General features: G+C 37.5%; 1 protein-coding gene across 1 annotated transcript in view; it reads left to right on the top strand.

Annotated features, from left to right (window-relative positions):
* Positions 1-19,926, top strand: part of LOC107046658 (tolloid-like protein 2) — a 50,431-nt gene that overhangs the window by 26,838 nt on the left and 3,667 nt on the right. Inside the window, exons 2-14 of the mRNA XM_015269319.2 lie at positions 1,528-1,680; positions 2,977-3,160; positions 3,707-3,940; positions 10,905-11,306; positions 12,589-12,767; positions 13,983-14,213; positions 14,282-14,506; positions 14,787-15,254; positions 16,036-16,158; positions 16,272-16,590; positions 18,093-18,384; positions 18,510-18,723; positions 19,469-19,716. Of these exons, the coding sequence (XP_015124805.1) occupies positions 1,528-1,680; positions 2,977-3,160; positions 3,707-3,940; positions 10,905-11,306; positions 12,589-12,767; positions 13,983-14,213; positions 14,282-14,506; positions 14,787-15,254; positions 16,036-16,158; positions 16,272-16,590; positions 18,093-18,384; positions 18,510-18,723; positions 19,469-19,716 (3,272 nt within the window). The remainder of the gene's footprint in view (positions 1-1,527; positions 1,681-2,976; positions 3,161-3,706; positions 3,941-10,904; positions 11,307-12,588; positions 12,768-13,982; positions 14,214-14,281; positions 14,507-14,786; positions 15,255-16,035; positions 16,159-16,271; positions 16,591-18,092; positions 18,385-18,509; positions 18,724-19,468; positions 19,717-19,926) is intronic.

The following is a 19,926-nucleotide window of genomic DNA, read 5'->3' as shown; positions in this document are numbered from 1 at the left end:
TCCTCATTGAAGTAGTTTTGAAGAAAATTGCGAGCTAATAAAAAACATTTGCTAGTTAGTACTTTTTTTAAAATAAATTTTTGAAAAATCACCTCTGAAAAAAAAGGCGTTATCCCCTCTATTTCATTATTTCCAAAAAATTTTATCACCAATCGATAGAAAATTGTTTGAAGATTTTTGCGAGTCAAGAAAAAATCGTCAATGCAATCCTATTATTGTGTAAATTAACAATTCCAATTTCAACTGAAACGAATACTTTCATCGAAAGTATGTGGAAAAAGTGAAAACTGAAAATTTTAAACTGAACTAACTTCCCAAGACCTATCCAATTCCGAACGGAAAGACCTAAGCAGAACTTGTCAGGTCCAATTAGAATTTCTCTAGAAAATTTCTCTCCGTGTAGATACTTAAAAAAGAGAACCTTTCACAATATGAATGCAGCAGAGTACATCTCTAGGTACAAATACTTCAAATAAAAAAACCACTTCACCCCATCAAGATACCAAAATCTGACCTCCAATCGCGAATCCATTCCACCAAAAGGAGTGTCTAGCACCAATGAGAAATACATCCCCGATCACCGATAGATAAAAACTGGAACCTGATCAAAGTGTCACTGACCTTTTGTAGCGAGCTCCATCGACACATCCCCCAAGAGCCACTCAATCGACCTCCAATAAGTGAAGATGGCGAGTCGAGTTCCACTCGGTTCTCCCCTCTCGCCGCACAGACTCCAAGCGCGGCGAAGAAGGTGTCATTGTCTTTTTGCAATTTTTCTCCCTGCTCCCTTGCACTTTGGGCTTTTTATTTTATACCTCACCGACCTATCCACTCAATTCGAAACCACCTCGAGGCAATTACAGTTGGCGGAGGAAAAAGTTTCCACCCAAGTTCTCGCAGCGTCCTAGTTGTTTCTGTTTTATTCAGTGGTCGATGTAGCGTAAGAGCAAACTGAAGCTGTTTACTTCTTTTCTGGTTACCACATACTTTGGCAGAACGGATAAACTCTTTTCTTGTGTTACATTTGCGATAGCTAACCCGTGATTTATTGGGCCGATAAATTATGGGGAATCGGTATCTTGTTGAGGAAGGTTATGGCTTATTGTTTCCGAGTGGAAGCGTTGCATTCGGCAAAACCGAAATTTCCAATTTTTTATGTCAGTTTGAATTTCATTTCGTTCTATCCTCCTACAGACCAGCATTTCAAAAGGTCGAGGGTAAAGTGCGAAAAACGTTATATTCCGAATTGAAAAGAAATTATCAATTCATCAAAGTGCTTTTCATTTTCAGCTCTCTAGATCAATATCAATGAATAAAGTGGGTCAGCAATTGAATTGTGCTCGTCCACTTTAATCAATTTTCAAAAACTATGAAAAAAGTCATTCATTGAAATTTTTCCAATGAGATTCGTATCATTGGAAGGTCATGTGTCATTTCCAATTGAATGAGACTGTTTCAATTCATGTCAAGAGCGGTTCTCGATTTTAAAACTGGAACATCAATTGAGTTACGATATTTCTGTTACAGGTGGATTTTTAGGGGACATTGCCCTGCCAAATGTTCAATATGAAACGGAATGGCGTCAGCAAAAGTTGAATAAGAGTTATTTGGAGGAACTCGAGAAATACAGAGATGAGGTGCTGAAGGAAGGTCTGCAGGTTGAAGAAGAAGGTTTAACAGGTACTTGGCAGTTCCTGTCAATTGATGTATTCAATTAATTACCGACTTATTGCCTTGACAGTGAAATACCAACAAAACCAAAAAATTATGCTGTCAAGTTCGGAATGACATTGTTCTCGGCTAATAAGGAGATCCCAATCACAGAGAAAGCGGAGTTTTAGTTCTTGAGGATAAATTCGTAATTTGTCGGAAATGATCTCTAATTTTAAGGGTAATTCTAGTTACACTAAGAATTACTTGATATAAGAAAATATTCTCTCGTCAATTTTAAGTATCGTGAAATCTCCGGATAAATAATTTCGTTCTCAGACTGAGAGAAAAAAGTTTTCCAACAGGATGAGATTCTCTTGTTCCGGGAGAATTTTCAAGCGTTCTGAAGACTAGAAATAATGTTCTTCCCATAAATTCATTTAGTTTGCGTTATAACTAGAATTTCTTTTCATCGGGACTTCAATTATATAAAATCTTGCAGAAAGAGCAGAACCTTTGAGATCAATTTTCTGTACACTTGAATTGATATGAATGTTTTCGTCGTGCAATCGAAACAAGAATTCCTCAGTTGGAGATGATGAGTGATGACATCGGGAAAGTGCGAATTCTTACAATCCATTTAATTCTAGAGATAACGCAAACTATATGGATTCTAGAAATTGTCGAGAGAATATTGTCTTGTATCAAGGAAAATAAGAGGAAATTCTACAGAAAATATCTCAATAGAATAAGTTATATAGAAAAATCGAATTCCATTATAGCAACTTCTTATATTGAGTATTTTCTATTGAAAAATTGAATAGAATCGGCCAAAAACTAATAAAAAGTTCAATAGAAATCGAATAGAATCTTTCAACTAATTCGAGAGGGTTTTCTATTAAATTCCTTCATCGCTACTGCGTGCTTTCAAGGTTCAGCAAAAAGCTAGAAACATTGAAGAATTGATTGACAAAGTCATGCTGCGCCAGTTTGGTCAAAATTTTAGTGAACTAAGATTATTAATTCCAAGCAATTTTCGAATCTATTGATTGCCAATTCGGTAGTTCAATGATAAAACGACATAATTCATCTTGAAATGAAGGTGAACTTTCCATAAATATCTTTGAATCCGCGGGATATGAAAAAACTCTTTGAGAAATTTCGCCAGTTGAATTCTGAGATATTCAGCAAAAACTGGACACAGGGTAAATTGACTTATCTCGTTTTACCACTTCACTACTGAATTGAATTACGAGATTACGAAAACTGGGTCGTCAGGCTCTCAATGAACTTCAATCCCCCTTATCCCTTGGGATATTTTTTTAGAAATTCTTCAGTTTAAAAGTGGCCAGGGTAGTGACGATCCGGGTCAGGACGAGTTTTCATCATTGGATAAGCCAGTGTCAGTGGTGGAGGACAGAAATCAGTACAACATGGGCGGTGAGCCAGAAGAATCTGTGGATAGGGTGGAGAAACATCCGGAGATCAAGGACGATGGCATTGAATTTAGGTATTTTCTTGAAAGAAGTCTTTGCGAAATTTTCAAATATTTTATGGGATAGAAATCACGACGCAGCGAAAAAAAAGCTGCACTACATTGTTAGAAATTTTTCGAAATTTCATGGAAAATATGAAATTATAATAATAGTAATTCTCACAAGAGTGACATTGCATCCGGTTTCGTGGAAAAATTGTTACGAAATTTCCGCTATAAAACTCCGAATGACAACCCCTCGATCTCCTAAACTTTCGGAGATCCACGGGAAAAATGATTTCACTTAAGAATTTGTTTTCAAAGTATCCACTCAAGTCAACGGAAAAAACAACTCGTGTCTCACAGAGTTTCCCATCTGATATTTTGCTGACTGTTCATCAAAAACGTCTCAAAAACCAGTAATTTCAGTGTAAAAAATGAAAAAACTCCTTCATTTTTCACGACATTTCTCCGCATTTCCATCCAAAATTGGAAAATCGAAAAAAATCACAATTTCGTAGCCTCCATTCGGAAGCAATAAATCTTGGAGAATAAAAGAAAAACATTCGATTGCCTTTTCAGATTGGAAGAGACGACGGAAGGCCCTAACAAATCCCGTCTCACCAATTTCATAACCACGGGAAAACCCGAATGGCAGCCACCGAGAATCCAGGACTCAACAAGAATCCCCAGAACGAGACACTCGCATCACAGCCGCAGTGAATTGACAACAAAAGAGCCAACGGATTCGCTTGTCGATAGAACAACGACTGACGTTAGCTCGAGAAAACGTCAGCGTCGGCACCATCGCAGAAGGTAGATCGATTTTCCTCCATTTACCATTTTTATTTCACTCCGCATTTTCCGAAAAATTGAAACAGTCACGTTTGTCTTATGGAAAAAATGTCAATCAAAATCGAAAACTTCTCCAACCGGTGAAAATTTATTCTCAGCATCGGGACGTCAATTCAAATCATGAATTTTATTCTTTCTCCTAATAATCGTGACAAACCCGCGGTATATTCTATATTTTGACTCACTCCGAATCTGTCTGAAAAAAAAATTATTTTAGGAGAAAATGTCTTTTCATATTGATTCATAAAACGACCAACGAAAATCGTATGTCCCAATTTATGAGCTGTTAAACTTTCCTATTGTAAAAGGTGATTTACTCATGTTTTAATTCCTATATTATTAAATAAGCTTTAAAATGAGACCTTATTTGCCCAATTGTGCCAATTTATCATTAACTTACAAGAGTTTTAGGCGAAAATTGAATTTTCATGTTTCACCTTGAAAATTAATTTTGGTTGGATTTTTCGATGCTTTTAAGGTGTAACAGAATGCGGCCAATTTTCCAAACTTTTCAACAAATTTCCTACCCAAAGTTATCGATATTTTTACAAATCAAAACACATTACCCTCCAGGAGGCGATGATGAAGGTCAATGTGCTTTGGGTTAAAAAAATACCAATAACTTTGAGCATGAAATTTGTTTGAAAATTTCGAGGAAATGTTGGCCTTCTGTTACCCCTTAAGTGGACTAGACAAGAACATATAATTTTGAAGAGCATTCACATGTCCTTGCAAATCGCAACTCTTTCCTCTCTGCAAAGTTCTACATTTTCTACATCAATACATTCCCCTCAGAAACGATCCATTTTGAGAGATTATATCACGAGGCTATTCCCCAGCTGAAAAACTTTCCCAAGTGAAGTGAATATCCCTCAACATTTCTCCACAAAAATAACTCATCACCGAGCCAAAATCAAACTATCAAAATTTAAATATCCCATAATGCCGCACAGATCAACTTGTCACGTCTTCCCCCACTGTTGAAAAATGAATTTCGCTTCAGCAAAAATACAATCCCCAACACTTCCCTCAGTGATTCGATAAGAAAGTTGACGTATTGAATCGGAAATTCCTCTCCTCCAATCCCCCCCGAAAAAATCTCCACTTTATCCCTTCATTTCCCTCCATTCACCCACTCAAATAAATAAAAAATAAACATCCCCGACAAAATAAACCCCTCCAATTCCCCGCGAGATCGAAAATATGTGGTAGTGTCAGACGCAGAATTCAGTTGAACGCCATTGATTAACGAAATCGAGTGAATTTGAGCATGTAACCCACTTTCTCCACTGGTACAATTAAATTCTCCGCATAACTCGGCGCATCATCGAAGGAACACCGCGTATGGAAGGAGTAGTATAGCCTGGGGAGTTTGTAGTGGGCTAATGTTGTGGACCGGAAGTACCCCGGTGTGGCCGTCTCTGTATCTCGGGCAGTACCTCGATGCCAATAACAATGGCCGTCATCATAAAGCCAAGAAAATGGGCTACGATACTACTACACCGAGTGTGCGAACGGTTTTACCTCGAACCACTCGCTCGCACTACATCCCCCTCCCCCTGCCACATACGCTGCACCCAACAGAACTGCCAATAACCTGTCAGTGAGGGTATGCACACGATAGCTCTTATGCACGTGCGGATGTTATCGATATAATAATACTGGACCAAATGTCGTCCTTAATATTATTATTGGTGAAAAAGGATTTTAGTTTTATGGTTTTCGATAAAAAAAAGGGGGTGTTTTTATCGTTTCATTTTATCCTCCGGTGTAATGAAGATGGAATTGAGAATTTTATAGAAATCGGATTTAATTGGGGGAGAGGGGGTTGAATGGAAGAATGGGGTGAAATGGGTAATGAACGAAACAATTACTTTTATTGAGATGTTTCTTTCTTGGAATAAGTATCATATACTTGAACCAATTTCAAATAAATAAGATCTTATGGTGGATATCAATTCAGTAGCGAAGTGGTAAAAGGGTATAAGTCAATTTTGGCTATTGACCAGTTTTTAATAAATATCTCGGAATCTAAGGGAGATGGGAAAATTTTTGTTATGACCTCTATTGTAGAGCCGATTGAGAGCTATAACAAATGTAGTTACGGAAATTTCGCTATCTCCGTTAGATTCAGAAATATTCCGCAAAAACTCAACTGGGAGATGAGTCCAATTAAACCGGTTTACCACTTCGCTACTGAATTATTTCTTCGTGAGATAGATTTACTTGAATCAAATAAAATAATCCTTCGCGTCAAGACACGTGTATTTACCACGAAAAGGGAAAAGTTCTTTTTTTGTCAACCTAATAGAATTTCCAGTCGAGAAATTTTCTGCTTCCATGAATTGATCAGAAATTCGGACCTAGGAGATCATTACATTGAGGAATGAATATTTGCTACAGAAAACGTATTTTATTATAATAAACAAGAAAGTAGAAACATCCGAAAATATTTGCAAAAATATATTTGAAAAAAATTTGACTATTAATGTAAGTATTAACATCTGTCTCCTGAGAATTAATGGAACTACGACATGTGAAGTTGGCGGACTGTCACAATAGACAGCTCTAGTTATGGAAAGCCCAGCAATATTGAGTGTGCCCAGTAAATGGATGGGTGACCAGAAGGAAACACCTGAGAAAATAAGCCAGCAAAAGTGTGCAGAGGTAAAATAATCCGTGGAATGGTACGGCATCCTTCACTCCCACTTTCCCTCAGGGGAGATTGGAGATGAAAAATAATATTCTACAGAATTAATTTCTCCTTTGTGTTTTATTCTCTTTATAATATCTTCGTAATATGTTATCACTCCAATTTTTGCTACAGAAAAATATTTTATTATAATAAACAAGAAAGTAGAAACATCCGAAAATATTTGCAAAAATATATTTGAAAAAAATTTGACTATTAATGTAAGTATTAACATCTGTCTCCTGAGAATTAATGGAACTACGACATGTGAAGTTGGCGGACTGTCACAATAGACAGCTCTAGTTATGGAAAGCCCAGCAATATTGAGTGTGCCCAGTAAATGGATGGGTGACCAGAAGGAAACACCTGAGAAAATAAGCCAGCAAAAGTGTACAGACGAAAAATAATCCGGGGAATTGAGCTGCATACTTTACTCGCATTTTCCCTCAGGGGAGATTGCGGATGAAAAATAATTTTTTACAGAATTAATTTCTCCTTTATTTTTTATTCTCAAAGGAAGTGATTTTTTCGCGCCGATAGAACGAATACTACACGTGTTATCGACTACTCTGAACCAAGACATTAATCTTCGTGTGGTTGAGCAATTCCATCGAAGAGCCCGAGACGGTTATTCACTCGCAGGCCTCGTCGACAAGACCAGAACTGAGGCAGCCCGCTCGAGCAGAAGTACTAGCGCACGTCTATCCCCTGCATGTTCATTCATCTCCATGCGCTCGTTCACAAACTCATTCCCACGTGATTTATCGAAATCGAAGTATCGCTTTACGCCCCGGGGTTAATCGCATATTCCCGGACCACTTGTGGGTTGTTGCAAGCGAGAAAATCGGGGGGAGAATGGATACATTTTTGTCTGAGTCATGTCTTAAGTCGATTCTCATGAAAGTGACATTAAATCGAATTTAGGGGAAAAATGGATGTCTGAGGTAAAATTTAAAGAAATTCATGAGTTTTCGGTGGGAGTGAGATGGAAATTTCACAACTTCATTGGGTTTTCAATGGAACATGAATATTCGCAAAATAAAATGACATGAATTTTCAATTTTTCCTTGAATTTTCCTGATTTTTTTGAATTTTCGGAGAATAATTCAACTGAAAAATTGAGTGTTTTATTGATTTGCCGATCATTTGAACCGAAAATTAATGGAATATTTGATTTTTCGATGACTATATTTCCCGAAATTTCAGTGGAAATTGAACACGATAAAATTTATCAGGATTTGATACGAACAACTCAGACGAAAATTTTCAACTTGAAATTTCAAGAGCAATTTTCTAACACCGTAGTAAAATTCTGAATACGAATAATTTTGTTATGATTACGTACAAATGATTGTTATGATGGAAAATTGATTGTTTAGTATCGGATGAAAATCCTCAGTCAAGCATCGGAATAAATTTCTAAAAGTGCACTTATCGAGACGAAAAATAAATTTCTTGTCTCAACTTCTTCAGAAAATGCTGCCGGTAAAATTACAACGATTGTCGCGTCTAACAGAGTGATATGTCAACTAGGAAATAGCCGATTGAAAACTATATACAACGGACTCACTACACCATCCATCCAATTCCTCTCGAATCCTCTGTCACGTACAATAGTTTCCCGCTTCTCGTATCTACGTGACACGAATATTTGCATCGCGAGTATTCCAATTTCTCCGCCTCCTTCCTATTTTTTGTGTTTCATTTTTTTTTGTACTGTCGTTGTTTTGCTCCTAGTCTGTCGCCCAGAGAGGAGCCCTGTAAACACGAGCACGTTACAAATTGCGCTTGTAATGTTTGTATTTTCAAACAAATGGAATGAGTTTATTTTATTTGGACTTTTCTACTACCCATTTCATCTGCCCTACCGCCACCTCATTCCGAGGATGATTTTATTTTTCTCATATTTTTTTTTTTCATCACCATTAAACTTTTATTCGCCGGTATATCGTAATGTGAAATTTGTGTAAGAGCGGTTTGTTTCATGCAAATTTTGGACTGGAGGATTTTTTTTCGAGGACCCACCACAAAAAATTATCTTCTGAAGATAAACATGGGCATATTTGTTTGAATATAACAGCAAAAATTTCCTGCCGGGAATAAAACCGAGAAAAATAAATATTCACCTGAATTTCTCTGACTTATACTCATTTTCATGAAATAATTGAACTAAAATTAACAGTTTCATTGATTTTTGCATAAAATCTTGAATTTTTAATGCCACAATTTCTTGAAATCTGAGGGGAATTACAATATGATGAAAATTTGTAAAAAGTCTACCGGAAACTTCAGCCAAAAATTTTGAGAGTGCATGAGTCTTGTCTGAGTGGAAAATTAAGGGATAAAACTTTGATGGATCAGACCTCGATAAGCAGAACTTCAATACATCGAAAATCCATTAGTCAAACTATAATAACGTCGAAATGGTCCCATTCAACTTCAAATAGAACATCGATATACCGAACTTCGCCATATCAAACCTTTTAGTGTTTCCAGGACGAACACACGACGAACAAATGATTCCTTACGAGGAACAAGTAAAATAAAGAATCGTTTGTTCGTCCCGAAAACACTGCTATCATCTTGAGCAATTGCAATCTTCGACTATTTTCATTGAATTGATTATCAATCAATTGAAAAAAAATAAAATTCTTGCAAATATTCAGGACAATAGCAGTGTACGGAGAGAAATTTTTTAGAAAAATTCTAGTGCTAGCACAGGAAAAGAGGCGCAAAGTGATGGCCAGGAAAAAAATTTAGTGCCGGCACTAGAAATTTTATTGGGAAAAACGTGAATTTTTCCCCGTATTTCTGCGAAAATTTTACAGAAATCCCCTGAAATTTGACCCGAAATACCACGAAATTTTACGTTAAAAGCACTACAATTTTTCACAGCCGGTGGATTGTAATTTTTTCGAGTACTCGTACTAGAATTTTTCTAACAAAATTTCTCTCCGTGGGTTTCCAGGACGAACAAACGACAAACAAACGATTCCTATATAGCCCCTGACCCCCGTGAAAATTTAACAGCTGATAAATTGGGATATACAATTTTCATTGGTCGTATTTGCTTTTTGCAATGAGAATGGTCATAAACAATGAATTGAAAAAAAGAATGCCGAATCTGACAGCAAAAAGGGCATAACGGAAGGGCATCAACTGGCATCGAAAATTCAAACCCAGTCAAATGCCCGTTTGACTCAAAACGAAGATCTTCCCTGGGGTCCAAGCAATCCCCATATTTCAATTAAATTATTAAATCCTATTTACACTAATTACCGAATTCGGGTGTTAAATTAATACATCCATTCCCCAAATTCTGGTCACGTTCTTCGGTGCTGTTGAACTTCATGGGGTTAGGCGTCACCTCGAGCACGTTAGACCATAATTCGTTTACGGCTGCAGGGGGTGTTTAATTAATTGTAATACCTCCAATTCAATGCAAAACGTGCACTTAAACCACTAATTATTGCGGGTGTAAAAATGAAACATCGTTGAATATTTCTAGCTTTTAGGGTTATTCTCTGGGGACGGAGAAAATGGGGGGTCGTCAATCAAAACAATGCAGGAGCACACGGGAGAGAGTGTACAGGTGGTACCGCCCTTCAGCAATTTTACCCACTGGTCGTAAAGTACCGCGCTGTCTGCTTTCCTATTACACGTTAAATTTCGCAACATCCGGTTTATTGCTCGGAACTTGGGGCTAACGTTCTTTTTATTGGATGGGATCATCTCATTTTTTTTCATGGGATATTCATTTTTTGTCGTGGATAATAGAAATTTTATGATTTAAAAAATGATGAAATGATGATGATGTTTTTTATAGATATAAATATATAAAAAAACGTTTTCGGAAAAAGAAAAAGGGGAAGAAGATGGGGGAGAGCGGGATGAAGTGAGCGATGGAATAATATTAAATGTATGCGGAGAAAAAGGTGGAGACAAATTACCGAAAAAGTCGAGTCGCGACATGAACAGTGTTAACAATTTTCGTCCGAATTTTCCGTGGCAAATCCCGGGAATTTTTATCAAGTTTAATTTCAACTAAAGTTTCAGGAAATCTTGTCTTAAATGAATATATGAATAAATGAATAAATGAACAAATGAATAAATGAATAAATGAATAAATGAGTAAATAAATGAATAAATAATTCCAAAATTCAACGATATAAAAATAAAACAGTTCCGAATTACTTTTGACAAGCGAAAAATTTCTGAACAATTACTTTTCAGAGTGACAAGAAGACGCCCCCATCAGCGCCGCCTGAAATCCCCGTTCCCGAGAGACTCAGCACCGCCAAATGCAGACTCCGACATAGTTTCGCTGCACGATCGTCGTTTACGTGACATTGAATTCTACAATGAGCACAAGTCGAAGTTGGAGACGCACCAGAGACATGGGGCGACTCGCAGTGGGGCTCCCAGTCGACGAAGACGAGCGGCGACAGCGAGGAAGGAGAGGGTTTGGGATCACGGGGTCATCCCTTACGAAATCGACGGCAATTTTTCGGGCGCGCACAAAGCATTGTTTAAACAGGCAATGAGACACTGGGAAAACTTTACCTGCGTCAAATTCGTGGAGAGAGTCAGCAGGGAACATCCCAATTACATTGTATTCACTGAACGTCCTTGTGGGTGTGTAAAAATTACATTCTATTTACCTAAGTGCATTCTTTTGATAATGAATCAAGATAAGAAAATTTACCATCGAAATTAAGGAGAAAAAACGTATTTGATTGAAGAAAAATATCCGATTTTTCAAGTTTTTCCGGTCCTTTATGCCAGTAAGCGGTTTTAGGGAAAAATGTTAGGGGTTCATTTTCGAGATCGATAAAATTATCGACAGAAAAGTTTATTGTTAATTTGTTTTTAATATTTCAGTAATCACTGCTTTCCATGTTGTGAATTTAAACTAAACACGAATTAACGAATTAACAAATCTCGTTTGGAATAAATGAATCATTCTATCAGTGCAGACATGGAAAAAATGGCCGCCAGTCGGTGACAGCTCAAAAAGTGACTCTCTCTAATTTTACAATCTCTACAGTCGACTCCCAGTATTAAAAAAAATCCTAATGAAGAGAGATATCGGAGGTTTTTCTATATTATTTACCTCCTGATAAACGAAGCGTCTCGGTTAAAAGGTATAACGGCCCGTAAAACCTGGAAGCTAGACGGCCTCGAAAACATGGCAACATACGCAGGGATGTCTTCGAAAACGTACACCCAGAAAAATGGTTTATTTGAATTAAATAAATTTTATCTGAATCAAATCAGTAGCGAAGTGGTAAAGTGGTAGAAGTCAATTTTGACTATTGACCCGTTTTCAATGAATATCTCGGAATCTCAGGGAGATAGCAAAATTTTTGTTACAACCGTTTTTGTAGAGCCGGTTGAGAGCTACAAAAAATGTGATTACGAAAATTTCGCTATCTCCTTTAGATTCCGAAATATTTTTCAAAAACTCAACTGGAAGATCTCAAGTCGATTTAAACCGTTTTATCACTTCGCTACTGAAATAAATCATTCATTTGACTTTAATAGAGGATTTATTCGATTCAAATAAAGTCTATTTAATTCAACTAAACCATTTTTCTTGGTGTATCCGAATGATCCTAGAGGCAAGGAAATTCGGAGAAATCCCGAAAATTCCGCATTCGATTCTCGGGGTAATCGCTATAACTTCATTCCTTCCGGTTGGGAAGTTAAAAAACCTAAAACCGTCATGACATTGATGGAAAAATTACGCTTGCGAATGCAATTGAGTTTTCTGAAAATTTCCCGCAGCTTTTAATCATCCTTGACACCAAGCTGTGTTCACACAACTTCAAACTAAAGTCAAAGTGGAATTGACTCCTATTGATTCTCCAATCCGCCCCTAAATCACTTGATTAACAAAAAAACTTGCACTCACCAGTTGCTGTTCGTTCGTCGGGAAGCGTGGCAACGGTCCCCAGGCGATCAGTATTGGCAAGAATTGCGATAAATTTGGCATAGTTGTCCACGAATTGGGTCACGTTGTGGGTTTCTGGCACGAGCACACTCGTCCCGACCGCGATCGTCACGTCCAAATAATCCGTGACAACATTATGACAGGTGAGTAACAACTAATGAACAAGTCACACCCCCATCCAGCCCCCTGAATCAACACCATCAGCACTCAAATGGTGTCATAACCCCCGGGGGATGCTGAGATTTATCCAAAATACGTGACTGAGCCCGAATTTCCCGTACTAGAGTCAAAGTAAAATTTAACTGAGCGGGAAAAGGGGTGGAAGGGGCTTCTCGTGGGAATTAATGGGGCAATTTGCGGTGGCGGCAGAGACCCATACCTTTCGATGAATCATTAAAGGCACTAAAATGCGTAAACTACACGAGAGTCTAATATTTGCCATTATCCAGTCCCTTTACGGCACTTCCGATTGAACTACGAGGGTTTCTGACCGAGCGATTTACAAAGGACCACAATTACCGGATACATGTACCGGAGCTACAGAATCGGTAGAAACTCGTTCGTTTGTGTTCGGTGGGCGATTTAAAATGTCTGATTTGGTACAAGTCCTTTGTATCCCTTACTTTCCTTGTTCACATTTGTGGGATAGATATTTCAAAATTCACCGAAAACATTAAGATTACACTGTTGAAGATTTTTGTCTGAACTTTCCGTAATTTTTCCAAATCCTGGAAATTTTTAACCTGTTCAATTTCCACTGAATTTTTTTTTTTTATTAATCAGCTGATCGATTAAAAATGATTGGCTAATCCCCTCCCCCCACCTCACACCCCCCGCCACCACAGGAGCTCAGAATTTCTCTCCGTGCAGTGTAAGATTTTTTTTCTTGTCAAACTTCGAGGCATGAGCTTCTTGATACAAGTCAAGACGTACACGGAGGGAAATTTTCCAGAAAAAATCTAGTACGAGTACTGGAAAAAATCACAATCCACCGGCTGTGAAAAATTCTTGTGCTGTTAACGTAAAATTTCTCACGATTTTTGTGAAATTTTACCAGAAATACAGTAAAAAATTCACGTTTTCCCCAGTAAAATTTGCAGTGTCAGCACTGGAATTTTTTCCTGGCCGTGACTTTGCGCCTGTTTTCCCGTGCTAGCACTAGAATTTTTCTAAAAAAATTCTCTCCGTGTGTTTCTCAACAAACTTTATTGCCTCAGTGTACAGTCTCCCGAGATATCCGCAAAATAATCTGAGAATTCCATTGGGACTAATGTTTCTCCACCCCTTCATTGATTTTCCGCGAACTCCGAATTCCATCGGCTGAACTATTAAACCAGAATTCTGAATTTGTCCGACAGGTCAAGAATACAATTTCAATAAATTAACAAACGAGGAGGTGGACTCCCTCGGTCTGCCCTACGACTACGACTCGATAATGCATTACGCCAAGAACACATTCTCAAAGGGTACGTACTTGGACACGATTCTCCCCATGGAGAACATCGGCAAGAAGAGGCCAGAGATTGGACAAAGGATTCGTCTTAGTGAGGGTGACATTGCGCAGACCAACCTGCTGTACAAGTGCCACAGTGAGTTTTTTGCGCATCACTCGGCGAGCGTTGTAATGGATTTTTTTACGAGGTTGTAAATTGTTTAGAGTGCGGGAGAACTTTCCAAGAGAACAGCGGTAGTTTTGGCTCCCCAACGCATCCCAACAGCTCACCACCTATGGAGGATGAGCGATGCGAGTGGAGGATTACCGCCACTCACGGAGAGCGGATTGTGTTGAATATTACGTCGTTGGATATATTCAAGAGTGACTACTGCAAGGTCGATTATATAGAGATTAGGGATGGGTATTGGTACAAGAGTCCAGTATTAGGTAAATACTATTCATGGTTGTTTGCTATGATTTGGTGGCATTCAAATATTAGGAGCTTGCGACGCTTTGCGGGGGAAGGGGAAGCGGTTGCTTGTATTGTGATGTCCCGCGTAGAACCCTCAATCCTACCCTACCCCTCCTATCCACAAAATCTGATTTCCGAGGAAAAATAACACGGAAAATTGAATTTTCTCGAAAAGCAAAAAAGTTTTTCTTTCCGGGAGTGAACCTCTCCTCCCATCATTCACACATCGTGAATTTTTTGTATGAATTTCTTTAGGTCGTTTTTGCGGAAGTGGAAAGATTCACGAGCCAATAGTATCAACCGGAAGTCGTATGTTGGTAACATACGTTAAGACAAGTCAGGAGCGCGGTTACCGTGGTTTTACAGCAAATTACGAGGCTGTGTGTGGCGGAGACGTTGAGCTGGATGGCATTGGCCATCTGGAATCGCCCAACTATCCCGAGGAGTATCAATCAAGCAAGGAGTGTGTCTGGCGACTGACAGTGCCCGACGAGTATCAGGTGGCACTGAAGTTCCAATCATTTGAAATTGAAAACCATGACAATTGTGTTTATGACTATGTCGAAGTCAGGGACGGACACAATTCCGATTCACCGTTGATTGGCCTTTACTGCGGATACAAAGCGCCACCGGATTTACGATCTACTGGGAACAAACTTTTTGTCAAGTTTGTTAGTGATGGGTCGGTGCAGAAGGCTGGATTCTCTGCTACTGTTATGAAAGGTAGCACTAAGTTTACAGAACTAAATTTGATTACATGAATCCATATTGATGGATTCGTTATTGATGAAATTTAAATTTAAATTTAAACGAGGCATTATGCCATAAAGCGATGGACACTGTAAATTGCAGCTCAATTATTTCATGGAAATGAGTGAAAATGCACAATATTTGGGTAATTATACTCTTAAACTTTGAATATTTATTTTTTGATTGATAATTCAAGTAAGTTCCGGCATTTTCATCTTCTTGCTGCTCAAAACTGTGGAATTTCATTTGATTTAAAGTCAAATCTGAAATTTCTTCATTTTTTCCCCCTAAATTCAATTTAACGTCACTCTAATGCAAATTACTAGATAAAAATTCCGTGAAACTTCAATTTTTTCATAGAAGTGTATCAAAAAAATCAATAGGAAATCTAACGCTAGAAGGTGAGATCTTCGAATATCAATTTTATTCAAATTTTATTGAAATTTTAGAAAAAATTTATTGGAAATTGATTTGTTCCTTGTAACGAGGAACAAATTACAAGTCTGCGGCAAAAGAATTCTTTAAAGTATCGAAGAAAATCTTTATAAAAAATTAATTTCTTCAATCGTTTTTATGGAATTAATGCAAATAATTAACTTATTTCATCAGTAACATGAATATTCTTCCCAGAATAAATTCCTTACAGGCACCAATCCATGATTATCATTGATCGCTGTAAAAACTATTCACATTTTGAATTTAGTTGACTCTTTCTCATGTTTATTCACAAAAAAAAAAAAAATTTGTTTTCCAGAATATGATGAGTGTGCTTTAACTGATCATGGCTGTGAGCACGATTGCATAAATACCTTGGGGGGTTACGAATGTTCGTGTAAAATTGGATATGAGTTGCACTCCGATGGAAAACACTGCGAAGGTCTGTACTTTGTTTTACAGCAAAGAAAAAATAAATAAAACGGAATGTATTGGAAAAATATTGCAGAATAAATGGGTCAGATCGAGCCAATATTCTTTCCTCTATTTTTTCAGATGCCTGTGGAGGGGTTTTCGATGCCAGCAACGGTACAATCACTAGTCCTTCGTTCCCAGAAACATATCCGGGAAATAAAAATTGTATCTGGGAAATAGTGGCACCACCGCAGTATCGAATTACACTCAATTTCACTCATTTTGATCTTGAGGGCAACAAGGTTTATCATCAGGAGTGTGAATATGATTCTGTAGAGGTTTTTAGCAAATTAGGGGATGATATTCTGAAGAAACACGGGGTTTTTTGCGGATCGAAGATACCTATGCCGGTGATTTCGGAGGGAAATGCTATGAGAATTGTCTTCACTTCTGATAAAGAGTAAGTTCTGGTCATTATTTGATGATTCCCAAATTGAATTTAATTCAGGAATACCTTGAGAAACAATTTTTGTAATTTTTAAAAGGTCGATGGACTTTTCTTTGCATCTTTAAATTTACTAGTACTGGAGATATTCATAAAATAATGAATTTCAATTAATTAAAATAATGATCATTCAATAATAATTTCAATTCAAAGGTATTCTCAACTAGATGAATAAGTATTTCCCGAGAATGCGGATTGGTGAAGTCGATCGAAGGAATCCTGTTCTTCTATTTATTTATTTATTTACTTATTTGTTTATTAATTATGTATTTATTCATTTAGTTACAACCCTATTCTACTTTTTCTCTCTTCTTGCACTGAGAGAAAAGACAACTTGTTCCCAATCAAATTTGATTTGAACCAAAAGAATTGCAGGTAGAAAATTATAAAGAATCGAAAATTTCATACTGAACATCTGTAGAGTGTTCTGAGGTGAAAAATCTTTGTTCTAAAAATAGATATGCTTGTTGCAAAATAGGAATCAGTGTCATTTCTGGCCCTGCCTACTTGTTATTCTGTACTGCCAAAAGTATTTTACTCGAAGATGGGAAATTAGTTCTGAAATGGAATAATGATGATATGACAGGCATTCTGTAACTTAGGGACAAACGATTTCTTTCTATTTCGAAAAGGCACCAACTCGTGTGAATGAGCCGCCTCTCGAGTCAGATATTTCATTGTTGAATGCAGAGCAATTACTCATGTCTGAAACTTTCGTACGTTCAAATGAAACAATTACGATTCCGGTACATTTCAACTCGCGAATTTTTTGGTTCAAATAAATCTTGTTTGAGAACATGTTTCTTCTCTCAATGTGCGAGTCTTGAAAATATCTAAAGAACACAAAATAATGTTCATTCAAATGCGTCATGAGATCGTTTCATGAATATCTCTATCTACAATTAGAAAACTCCTCGAAGAATTTTTCTCTAGAATTCAATCGATATTCGAACAATCCGCTTTTCGGAAAGTTGTCAATAAATTAAAGAATGGAGGTGTGTTTATCCCATTCATTTAAGGTATCTCCCAAACTAATACCACCCAAAAGTTAGTCTCCATATATCTCCGGAAAAAAATTCTAAATGACTTAATTTATCGCATTCTCATAAGTTCTTGAGTTTTTCTACCCTCACATGCTGTTGATGAAGGCAACAGTAACCGTTTGAATCATGTGAGAAATGCTTTCACGAAATTTTCATTTTTTAAACTTGAGTGTCGCAGAAACTATGTACTATAAAATTTTTCAGAACATCGTAAAAACCGTTTTCTCACAAGATGAAGCCTGCATTTTATTATTTATTATCTCCTAAACTGGGTAGTACAACTAGTTAAAATTTTGTTCAATAGCTGAGGAATATTATAAACATTATCTACGAAAAACGTGGGAGAATCGTAAGAAAACCGTGTTTTCTAGGGATATACCTTAATCAAATCAAGCATCCATTTGATCTTTCTAGCATCCAAAAATCGGGATTCGCAGCGGTATTTTTCACTGACATGGACGAATGTGCAATAAACAATGGTGGCTGTCAACACGAGTGTCACAACACGATCGGTTCCTACGAATGTTCCTGTCACAATGGCTTCAAACTCCACGAGAACCGCCACGATTGCAAAGAGGGTGGCTGTAAGTACGAGATAACGAGCCCAGTTGGAACCATAATGTCACCAAATTATCCAGACTACTATCCAGCACGTAAGGACTGCGTTTGGCATTTCACAACGACCCCGGGCCACCGTATAAAGCTCGTAAGACTTCAACATCTCCATTCGTTTTATTCCCTCCATCTGTTGTTGCCTTTTTTCCCCCCGGACGATAAGGGCTATGTGCGCTGGGTTAATGGTGCACCTCTGACATTTTTTTTTCCTCGCAGATTTTCAAAGTATTCGAAATGGAGCCCCATCAAGAGTGCGCTTACGACCACATCGCCATTTACGACGGGGATTCACCAGACAGTCACACGCTCGGAAGATTCTGCGGCACTAAAGAGCCTCATCCGATGATTGCCACTGGAAATCAAATGTTTATGGTCTTCAAGAGTGATGCATCTGTACAGAGAAAAGGATTTTTAGCTACTCACACAACTGGTAATTGTCATTTTATCTTCTTTTGCGGACGAATGGAAGCATTGAAATTACTCAATTTTTGGATTTTTTAATTTTGCTTGGAAATGATGTAGAATGTTGAAAAGTTGGAAATTTGTAATGTTTTTACGTTCGTCTTTGCAAATATTTGAGAAAAAGATTTTTTTTCAATTGACCAGTATTGAAAAATCTTTGACAAGTCCAAAATTTTTTCAATTTTAATTTTAAAATTAAAAAATTTTAAATTAAAAAGAAATTGAATTCAAATTAAAAATTTTTTTTTTATTTATTCCATTTCACCATATACCTCTCGGTTTTTACGCTTTCTTATTCCTTCATCCCGTTTTTTATTCCACATATTTGTTTTTCCCAAATGCTCTTTCCAGTTTTTCCAAACAATGTTTCTTCCCTGAGGTGTTCCCACGCGGTCACCCATCCATCTAGTGACCATGCTTAGCACTGATTAGCTTCCCAAGGCTAAGCCTGCCCACCACCGCAGTGCGCTAGCCCCGTAGGGCTTTTAAATTTTATTTTTTTATTTTAATTTTAAAATTTTAAAAATTTATGTTCACATTATTCCAAGCACGGTGAGACGCTTTTACTGGAATTTCTCTCCAGTCTTAATGTACTGAACAGGGTCATATAACATTTTTCACTGAACCCAGCAGTTGCTAAAATATCAGCGTTTAGAATTGATAATGCGTATTACTTCCCACCAACAATTGTGTCATTTTCCGGTTTTTTCAAGCTTGCGGAGGACACTTGATGGCCGGAGACACTCCGAAACACATTTACTCTCATGCGAGATACGGCAGTCATAATTACGACCACCGAACTGACTGCGATTGGACCATCGAAGCTCCCCTCGGGAAGAATGTGCATTTGACATTCCTGTCCTTCCAACTGGAGTACGAGGAGGATTGTACTTATGATTTCGTGGAGGTTTATTCGGGGCTGGACGCCTCCAGCCCAAGTTACGGAAAATTCTGCGACTCGGTAAGAACTTATTATTTCAACATAATCATGGATTTACGGAATATTTAACTGAGAATGCAAAAACATTGCATTAAAGAAAGGAATTTATATAGCGTTTCACATCTCTGTGACGTCGTAGGAAATAATTGGATTAGATTTGGATGGGGTAGGAGGGGAACCAGGATTATTCTCAATATGAATAACCAGAAACTTTTTACTGAAAAAATATGG

Source organism: Diachasma alloeum, unplaced genomic scaffold, assembly GCF_001412515.2.
Source record: "Diachasma alloeum isolate Michigan unplaced genomic scaffold, Dall2.0 Dall_scaffold_01668, whole genome shotgun sequence".
In the NCBI taxonomy this organism is placed as follows: domain Eukaryota; kingdom Metazoa; phylum Arthropoda; class Insecta; order Hymenoptera; family Braconidae; genus Diachasma; species Diachasma alloeum.
This window is presented reverse-complemented; position numbering and strand designations above follow the sequence as displayed.